At 34.4% G+C, this 11179-nt stretch overlaps 2 protein-coding genes across 2 annotated transcripts; both read right to left on the reverse strand.

The window, feature by feature from the left end:
- Nucleotides 1-7895: 7895 nt before the first annotated feature.
- LOC111878670 (uncharacterized) lies at nucleotides 7896-8618 on the reverse strand. The gene has a single exon (XM_023875186.1). The coding sequence runs from the start codon at nucleotides 8616-8618 to the stop codon at nucleotides 7896-7898; it is 723 nt and encodes a 240-aa protein (XP_023730954.1).
- A 424-nt stretch (nucleotides 8619-9042) lies between these two features.
- On the reverse strand, nucleotides 9043-10180 carry LOC111878656 (polygalacturonase inhibitor). Its single transcript, XM_023875170.2, has one exon. It carries the CDS (start codon nucleotides 10168-10170, stop codon nucleotides 9181-9183), a length of 990 nt encoding a protein of 329 aa, XP_023730938.1. The 5' UTR covers nucleotides 10171-10180; the 3' UTR covers nucleotides 9043-9180.
- Between the last annotated feature and the right edge of the window lie 999 nt (nucleotides 10181-11179).

Consider the following 11179-nt stretch of genomic DNA (forward strand, 5'->3'; position numbering starts at 1 on the left):
CCCAAGAACGTTCTTGGGCGGTAAACTCCCGGATCTCACTTATTTGGCAAGCAATCTATGTTATTAAGCTTATGACAAGTAGTATAAAACAACTAAAGAAGTATACTCACAATCTGGGATAAAAACCCGAAGATCCGTGAGAGAGAATTTGGCTTTTCTCTAATTGGAATTCAACTAATGAACCAATTTGGTTCAGAATTCTATTTATAGTCCTGAAATATTTTTGGCAGAAAATATTTTTATTCCTGGAATGAACTCTAATGTCCTAGAGTCATGGAATAACAGTGTTACACAAAACCCTAGTGCATCCACTCTCCTAATATATTCTAAAGTGTAAAATCCTGAAAATGGCCAATCTTATACTCAAAATCTGAATTTTCACTGTAACTGCTCTACTTCTATTGGATTGAAATGGTTTGATTAGAATGGAAAGTTCGGGTTGTCACTATATATATATATATATATATATATATATATATATATATATATATATATATATGCATTAAAGGACATTTGGTTTAGCGGTAAGGAATGATCATTTCAATTGAGAAGACTTGGGTTTAAGTTTCGTTGGAAACACGGTTGATAATTCAAGACAAGATTAGTTTGCAGTTTCATATATATATATATATATATATATATATATATATATATATATATATATATATATATATATATATATATATTGAAATCGTTCATATGATTTGATCAAAATTACATATTTGGTCCCTAACATTTTTTTTGCACTCGGACCGATTTGGTTTTGTTGCGGAGTTAGTCTTATCACAAGTAAAATGACTATCATACCCTTATATATATATATATATATATATATATATATATATATATATATATATATATATATATATATATATATTCATTTGTTTATCATTTAAAAGAAAAAAAAAAAGAATACACCAACAACGTTTTCCCACCCCATCCCACTAATCAGAGTACTTATCCATGTCTCTGTCTCTTCTTTACTTTGTTTTAAGACAAAACCTTAATCTAAGTAATAATATCACCCACCACTCAACCCTATCAGCTCCGAGATTCACAATAATCTGATTGTTGTATGTCTTGAACCATTTTTTCCTATTGTTTATCAGCTCTAGAGCCTTCATCCCTTTTTGCCTCTTCCCATCAGAATGTCGCCACCACACCCACCTTAAAACCTAACATTGTCTTCATCATCCCTTTCCTCATCCTTCTTGTCGACTTCTAGTGTTGCCATATCGAAAAGTGTCGAAGGGATTAGCGTTTCAAGCAAGTCGCCTATGTTGGTTCAGATTTGCTTCAGATTGTGTCAAACCTTCGTTTGTTTAGTTTGGGTTTGATCTAGAGTTCTTCTCTTTTGATATGGTGTTTATCCCTTCGTTTTGGTGTTCTTCCCGTCTATATGTGTTAAATCCATTTCATTTTTTGATAGTGGTAGTGGTTGTAGTGTTTGATGGCAATAGTGATGATGGTTGAGGTGTTTGATAACAATGATGGTGGCAGTGGTTCATATTTGCTTATAGTGTTTTAGTTTTGATATTTCTGAAATGGGTCTGCTTCATTTTTTCTTCTGGGGGTGATTTTCGACGTATTTTGATGGTTCTTTTCGGTTTTGGTGGAGGACAGGGATGGGAGTGGTATAAATCATATTAATTTAATTTTTTCAATTAATAAGTAATAAATAAACAATTAAAAAAGTAAAACTGAAAAGGGAAAGGGTACTAAATTCTTTTCATTTATGTCAGGACGAAAAACACAATAAAGAAATATCATAGGGATGGTCCGACAACAAAAACAAGTTAGTCACCAAACATGTAGTTTTGATCAAACCATAGGGATGATTTTAGTAATTTACTGATATATATATATATATATATATATATATATATACACACACACACACACAGAGAGAGAGAGAGAGAGAGTGAGAGAGAGAGAGAGAGAAATGTAGGTTCAAATGTTTCTCACATCTATTATGTGTTAGAATGCACCAATAATAATTTAGTAAAAATTATATATATATATATATATATATATATATATATATATATATATATATATATATATATATATATATATATATATAATGGTATCCATACTTATAACTCATTTTTATGAAAACTAATTAAATTCGTCAATATTGTCAACAATAATATTCTTTCAGAATGAATTTTTATCTAGAAGAATGAGAGTGTATTTTAGCAGAATGAGAGTGTATCATAATAGAATACACTCTCATTCTTCATATTTCATGCAACTTTATTGTATTTTAAGTGAGTGGGTCCTGAAACAAACAACGAACATAAAAACCTAGATATGAATTCATTCTAAAAGAATGAGATTACTGACATTAATGACGAATTTAATTAGTTTCAACAAAAAGAGAATTATAATTATGAATATCATTTAATATACATACAATTATAGAAATTATTTAATATCTATCTTTAATTAATTAAATAATTATTTAATTTTATTAAATTCATATTAGTGCATTCTAGCACACAATAAATGTAAGAAACACATTAATATAACCATATATATATATATATATATATATATATATATATATATATATATATATATATATATATATATATATATATATATATATAGTGTTGTAAAAATCCCGACTAGGTCCCAATTAATCCCTAGGCGCTACTCGACCGACTAGAGGGCGTCTAACAATTAATCTCTGCATTCACAATGAGTACGCAGTAGAAACGATCAAATTTTAACACTTTAAAGAAGCTTTATATCAATAAAAACTATTTGAGGTTTGATTAGTGTTTTATTAATTATATTAACCTATTTTGTTATAATATTTATAATATATACGAACTTTGATATAATATCAATCATATTTAATTGTTTAAAATTCAACAAATTAGCAATTAATGGTATCTGATTAATCCCCGCCTAGCCGGTTAATCTTTTAACCTCTGTCCATCGACTAGCTAACGTCGAACGTTTTTTACATCATTTATATATATATATATATATATATATATATATATATATATATATATATATATATATATATATATATATATATATATATATATATATATATATATATATCCGTCTACCCACGCAATGCGACGGACGACGAATACCTAGTTTCGACATTTAGTTTCATTTGGAAAATATGTTATATTTTAAGGAACACTAGATATATAAATATTGTTATTGATTAGTTTTGTGACAATGAATAATTTTAGCCTTGCGATACATAAGAAATTAAATGTTTAGTGGGCACAAATTATGTTTATTTATTTAGTTATTTATATCACATAATTTATATTTAAGTAATTTGAAATGTTAGACTAGTTTTTTCATTTTAATACTACATAAAAAATATTATCAATAAGAGTAACGCAGTTAAGAACCAATGCCACTGAATGGGGGTTGTTGAGTAGTTTTTTTCGACGAATAACTTCATTTTGGAAAATGGTGAATGGTTTTTCTTTTGAATGAATAGTTTTCTTTCGTGTAATTATTTCATATGCTCTGGGAATTTCCTTTGGAATATTATTTTCATTTTGATGGACGACATGTAGTTTTAGGTTAACTATACCCAACAAAAAACAGTGAATCATATTGATTCTTAGGTTAACCAAAACAAAAATCTTCTTAAACTTGGGTATTTTGACGTTACGGTAATTTTCTTTCGGGGGATGATGGGATAATTTTCCTTTCGATGTTTACTTATTTATTGACTGTTAGGTTTATGTTGAGAGTTTAGGTTTAGAATTTGAGTATAATGTTTATGGTTTAGATTTAGGGTTTAAGGTTGTAGTTTGAGGGCGGAGTGTTAAGGTTCGTTCTTCGTATGGATATGTGATATCTGCTAAGATTGGGATTGATAGCAGTTCTAGAAGGCGATCGTCTGTATGAGATGACTTTTAATTCATAATCGGAGTTCAAGAAGTTCTGGCGGGTTCGTGCGATGTGTCAAAGTATTTTGTAAGGAATGATTTCAAGGACGAAATCTAATTTAAGTGGACGAAATCTAATTTAGGGCATTAAAGATTCAAAAGCTTGGTTTTGGGGGAAAACCAGGTGTCACAACGTGACCACAGAGAGGTCACGACGCGACAAGACATAAGTGAAGAATGCATATTGGGACTATGCTCACGACGTGACATATAGGTAGTCACGACGTGAGGAAGGCTGCAAACCCAACCCATGATCTTTTAGGGTTTCTTCTTATTTAAACCCCATTAACTCGATTTTAGGTTTCATTATCAGCCCCCATTACCCTAAAACCTCATAAAACTATAACCCTAATCCCCCTTGGTGATTCTTGGCTCATTTTGCTGCTTTTGGTAGCTTGAAAAAGAAGAAGAAGAGAAGTTCTAGAGTGTTGATCCAGCAAAGAAGCATCATCATCCTCTTGTGCACTTTCTGGACCTTTATAAGTGTCCAAGATTCAAACTTTATACTTATGGGTTGCTAGATCTAAGTCCTTGTCCCTTTATCTTCAATTTTGAGCAAGTTGAAGTGATGGGATTCCATAAACTTGGCAACTTTATGGATCCTTGAAGCCTTTTGAGTGTTATTTGGTTTAGATATGGGATTTGGTTATGATTTAGGAACCTTGCATAAGTTTTGGGTCATTTTCTCGGCATTTAATCTAGGTTAGATAGAGGACATGCATGGAGCATGCATGTCGATAAAATTATCATTTTTATGAACCTTCGGAGTCCCTTAAGGATTTCTAGAAAGTAGGAGCAAAATACTTAATAGATTAAGGATCCAAATTATTAGGTTGTTGCTTTAGACTGCAGTCATGATGTGACATAGAGGATGTCACGACGTGACCAAGAAGGAACCTGCGACTATATAGTTCTATTATGCTCATGAAGTGACCAAGGAGGGTTCATTTCATGATGCTTTCTGAGTGGGTTGTCCGTGATTGAGTTGGCTGAGTTGGAGCGTGACGAGTTGGAATCAGGGATGAGTGTGTTCTCATGATGTGACCAAGGGTTGGTCACGACGTGAGGATCAATGGTTGATATTGTTGCCTGTTAACTTTGACTTTGAATGATAACTTGTTGACCTGGGTTAACTTTTGGTCAAGATTGTTGGATTCAGGTGTAAACTAAGGTTGGACCTTATATGTTTTTATAGGAGTGTTGTAGCATCCGTTGTAGGGCATTAAGTTGTGGTTTAGCTGATTTTGTGAGTAAGGTGAGTCTTCTCCCTATACTCTGTATGATGCTATCGGTCTTTGTGCCTTTTACATTGTATGCTGGGCTGAGCCAGTTTGCATGTTGGGTTGGGCCTATTAGTATGCATGTTGAGATGGACCAATTTGCATGTTGGATTGGGCCTATGTGTATGCTCTGTTGGGCCCAACGATATATGGGATTGGGCCTATTATGATGGGTTGTGCCTAATACACGGGTTGGGCCTGTTGCTACGTATGGTATGTGGTATTATGGGAACCTCACTAAAATTTGTGCTTACGGTTTGTGGTTTAAACATTTTTCAGGTACTTCGAGTTCTAAAGGGAAGGGCCCGGCTTGACAGTACAACATCTCCTGATAGCTTTTCCGCACTGATGTTTAAAAAGATACATTTTACTTTGATTGGTTTTGGATCAAATGTTTGTATGGATTTAATGATTTAAAAATGAAAATTTTACTACCATTTTTGAGACGTTACAAGAAAGTATGAGTTCATAGGGTTTTGATGACATAACCCTAAAATTTAACAAGGTAATATAATAGCAACATAACCATTAATTCAAAAAACTTATTATATTAAGAACAAATTATTAAATCGTGCTTATGGTTTGTAAAAATTCTTTGTTTGGTCCTTAATGATTTTTTTTTGTTTTTTTTTGCACTCGGATCGTACCTATGTTTTGATTTTTTTTTTGACATTTTCACCCCCCACATATATAAAAAGACTGTAGTGCCCTTGGTATTTTCTTTTTCATTTTTTATTATCTACCGGTTAAAGAAAATGAATTAATTGATTTATAGACAAGTGGGACCCACATTCACTTTGAATGCTACTCCCACCATCAGTCACCGCCAACCACCACTAGCCAATGATAACCACCACCAACCACCTGAAAATAAAATCAACTAGAAATCTCCCATGGTCACATAACATCAACCAGAAAATCTTTGATTTCTAGAACCACCAATTACCACAATCGTCACCCCGCTTTCCTTGTTTCTTTTCTTTTAAGCCCCCTACAACCCCTTTCACCGACTTTTCCTCTCTCTCTCTCTCTCATATATCCCTTCAGATCAACAATTAAAAAATAGAAAAGAAGAAGATGGATCTTTTGATTGTTGGGTTTTGAGCATTCTAACACTCCTAAGTGTACATGCAACCCTAAATACCTTGGATCTATGTTTTCTGTATTATACATGCAAATATAAACATCCAAGGTATTATCCTAATCTAGCATACAAAACAATGAATATAACAAGATAGAATACATACCTCTTTGATGTAGAATGTCTTCATGAAGCTTGAGTGCCTAGTGCCTCAAGTGTGACACCTCAAATGGTTCACACAACACCAAATACACTTGGAATAACTTGAGAGAATTCTACACTTCATGAAAATCGGCTAGCCCTTCTACTACACACACTAGTGGCCGATTTTGGTCAAGAATAAGATGCATATATAGTTAGGGTTACACCATGTAAACCCTAATTGACATGGCCTTTCATTTCCATGATCCATGGGTACAAAAACACCATGGAGCATCCATGAAGCATCATATGGGTTTTAGCCCAACTAGATAATCCATGGAGCAATAGCTCACTATATAAGTATGGATGATTTACACAATCAACCCATATATTTAATTAGTCTTCTTTTGATCACTTAATTAATCCTACATTAATTCTTGATCAATACTAATTAAATAATCTTATTATTCTTATTATTAATATACTAGAACTTATAATATATTAATAACCATAAGTGTCTTATTTCTCTCATTTAGTCTATCTAAGTGCATGATGCCATGCAACCCAAAATGGACCATGCCGAGTCGGGTCAAGTCTTATCAATTATAGTTATGGACTTAAACATTAATCCAACATTGATATCCATAGATCTAGGTCTACAGCTACTGCAGGAAACCTGCATAAACAGACCAACCAAACACCAAACCCGAGTTCCATAAAATGAAAATTGAAATCAAATTTTAGAAATCAAAATTAAACCTAGGATCGATCTGTAGAGCTAGGTTTGTATGCAGACAGGCACACCGATTGCAAAGTTGGGGTTGTAAGGCGGAGTATATGTGAAGCGGAGTAGATGATGGTGGTTGTGGCTAACATTTTTGGAGAAAGGAAGAGGAGGCAGAGAAGTTACGTCTGTACACATAAAAGTATCTAACCTCAAACCTAGAAATCAAATAACTCTTCTGATCCGATGGTGACTTGAGGTGCATGTCGATGTCAACTTTAGAGCTATAGAACTCCGACAACAACTACTTTAAAGGTGTTGTTTTCCAATGCCCTTGACTTTAAAGATGCAGATCGACAGAGGTTCAAATGGGTGGCTTTTAGGGTTGAGTTACAGAAGAGAATGGGAGAGAAAGATACAAAGTCTAGAAAGGGTGGTCGTCGGACATGGAGTGGTCCCCGACAAAGGTAAGGTGATGGTCACTGGCTTTCAAGAAAGTATAGATTGAAATGTGAAAGGGAGAGGGAGATCGACGCTTCATTTTAGGGTGGGTCACATGTTTTTTTTTCAAACTTATAAATAATTAAAAAAAACATAAAATTAATTTTTTTTGGAAACGACAAATAGTCATAAAAAGAAACCCAAAACAGCAGCAAGTAGCTGAGCAAGGGAGCAACAAAACAGATCAGAGAGGAAAAGCAAACAATACTACAACATTTTGCTAACGATTTAAACTAAAAAAAGGAAAATGGATAGCAACTCCATTCCATCCAGCTTTCCATTCCATTCCTCCTGTGTTTGTTCCATTCAAAAGTTTGAGCTATAATGGAGTCTGCAGTCTTGGTAGGGTTTACTCCAATCTTTTTAAAAATTCTATCATTCATGGTCAGCCATATGTTCCAAATGGTAGAGTATACTATCATGCTCAACAGATGCCTTTTCTTGGGACAATTCCCCCATGTTGCAGCAAAATCAATGAGGTCTCTTACATTCTCAAATTGCCTATGTTGAATCCCACACCACCGGAAAATCCAATCGCAAACTGTATTTGAGAATTCACAGCCAATCAGTAAATGGTTAGTGGATTCATCATAGGTACCACACAATGAACAAGTCGTGTTTTGGACCATTATACCCCTCTGAGCTAACGCATCAGCTACTGAAATTCTTTCCATAGACCTCCATATAAAGCATTTGACTTTTAAATGTATGCTTTTTGACCAGCAAATCAAAGGTCCTTTGTATTGGTTGATTTTCAAGTCCACCATACGCCTTAGACTGTTCACAGTGTAGATACCTTCTGAATTGGGTTTGAAACGGAAACCAACTTTGAGTGATTGACTGAGATTAACTGATCCAACCAACTTGTGAAACTCATGTAACTCTAGAAGAGAGTCAGCATCAAAAGAGGTGGTTCTCCATTTCCATGCAAACCCGGAACTGCATAATCTATCCATTAGGGAGCATCTTTTAACTGACTCAAGATTGTAGAGTAATGGAAATCTGGCCTGCAGGGTATCTCCGCACCATATGTCTTTCCAATATAGTTATTTTTTATAACAACGAAATCAAAACTTAAAGACACTCTGAATACAAAATAAAAATTAAAGACCGAACATACAATTTTACAAAGCATATAAACGATTTCCATAATTTATTAAAAACATTAATGACTGGGTTTTAATATACACTGTAGTCGGTTGCTTTAGCCTTTAAGATAATGTTCGTCACACATTAGCCACATAATATATTCGTCAAATATTTATTATTAATTAGAACTTTTTTTAAATCTATTTATGAGCAGAAAGGGGATATCACTTATTTGTTCGTATACATAGATATTAACGCGGGGAACGGGCGGGGAAACGTAGATTCGGTCCCTTGTCAATAAATGCAGCGCTCGTTAATTATTTTGCGATCGAGTCCCTTGTCTTCGCAAGATATTCATATTACACCCAACCATTTAAGGTTGATGGAAGAGCAAGAGCTCCACACTTGTCGGCCGGAGTTGATTTAGCTTCAGGTGCACGCCGGCAACGGCGATCCACACAAGCATCGGTTATGAAAATACGACGTGTTTTCAAACGTTTGCAAGTCACCACCTTGCGGTATCTGTCCACACATCCTATTGTAACTCACGTTAAAGTACTGAAAATTTAACCCCGTTAACATCGCCGGAAGACTCCCATAAATCTTGTTGTGATTCAGATCCAACGACGTCAAGCTAGCAGGAAACACTACCTCCGATATGTTAAACTCGAAGCTGTTCCTCGAAAAGTCAGCTGTTTGAATCGTCTTGTTTGTTCCAAAAAACATGCTTATGTCACCTGTGAGTTGGTTTCTTGAAAAATCGATCGTCGAGAAATTTAAGTAGCCTAATGATTTGGGTATTGTTCCGGTGAGCTGGTTATGTGACAGGTAAAGGTCAGGGACGTTTCCGGTGAATGTCCCAAATGATTCAGGGATGACTCCGGTGAGTCTATTCCTGTCCAGGTGTATGACGTTTAAGTTCTTCAGCGTTGAAAGCTCCGGCGGGATAGAAGCGGTGAGATCATTGAATGCCAAATCGAGGAAATTTAAGTTTGTGAGCTTGCTAAGGAACGAAGGGACGGGGCCTGATAGATTAGTCCAGCTAAGTCTGAGCATGGTGAGGTGGGTGAGTTTAGTAATCGCCGACGGGATTTCTCCGGTGAGGTTAGTGAGTTTTCGTAACACCAAGGTCTGGAGATAGGGGAGATCGCCGACTTCATCTGGGATTTGGCCGGAGATGTTGCCGGAGAAGATGGTGAGGGAGATGATACGGCTGGTGTTTGCATCGCATTCCACATTGTACCATTTACAGCAATCTAAAGTCTTCTGCCAAGAGGCCAAAAGGTAGGGATTTCCGAAGGATTTCTTGATCTTGAAGAGGACATTTTCGTCATCTTTGTTGCAGCGTTGGAAGCGGGATAGGGTGGGGAGGGAGAGAAGGAAGACAAAAGTGATAGAGAAAAAGATTAATTTCGTCATTTTTGGAATATTTTTTTTTTGTGTGTGTGATATTTGTTTTCTGATTTAAACTTGTATTTATAGATTTGAGTAAATTACACGAATGACTCTTATGGTTTGAGGTAATTTGTGTATTTGGTTTTTAACTTATTTTTTTAACTTGGAAGGTCTTGTTTTTGTTACGCGCTTGCTCCCTACTATTTGTTTTTGTTACGTGTTTGGTCTCTGTTTTACCTAAAAAAAACTATCATTAAAATAGGAAAAAATGGTGGGGTGAGTAAGGTAAGATTAGAGAGTGGGGTTGGAGGTGTGTTTATTTAAATAAATTTAAAAAATCAAGGGCAAAATAGTCTTTTTAGGTAAGACAAGGACCAAACGCGTAACAAAAACAAATAGCAGGGACCTTCCGAGTTAAAAAAAAATAAGTTAGGGATTAAACGCATAAATTACCCTAAACCATAGGGAGCATTCGTGTTACTCTTTAGATTTTGAAGAGGCAAAATTTTGTCATCTGAAAAACAATACATTTTTAGTTATTATTTATGTTTATTTTGGTTTTGATTTACCTCCGTTGTTTTCAGATATTGGAAATTTGGTATAGAAAATAGAAGAATAAAATATACAAATCGTCTCTCGTATAGGTCTCAAAATGTATGTTTCATCTCTATTTTCAAAAATCAACTCGGACGGTCCATTGTTTGGTTAAAAGTTGCACGTTTCATCTCTTTTTAGTTTAAATCTACATGCTTATCCCTTGTGAGACTTGAAAAGACAATATTGCCCTTGTTTATTTTCTTTTTGATTGTTTATTTCTTTTATTAATTATAATATTTAAAAAAAAGTGGACCTCTCTCTCTCTCATATTAAAGTAAAAGACAAAAATAGCTTCAGTGAACACAAGAAGGTCTCTGTATGTTGATGACCCTCATGGAAATGCAATAATAAGGTTGAACATTTTGAAGGAATTTCATTTGGCCATTAAAAGTTTTATGGAGACATCAGTGGCTGAACTGGTTGAGGAGAAAATAAC

Source organism: Lactuca sativa, chromosome 9 (assembly GCF_002870075.4).
Source record: "Lactuca sativa cultivar Salinas chromosome 9, Lsat_Salinas_v11, whole genome shotgun sequence".
In the NCBI taxonomy this organism is placed as follows: domain Eukaryota; kingdom Viridiplantae; phylum Streptophyta; class Magnoliopsida; order Asterales; family Asteraceae; genus Lactuca; species Lactuca sativa.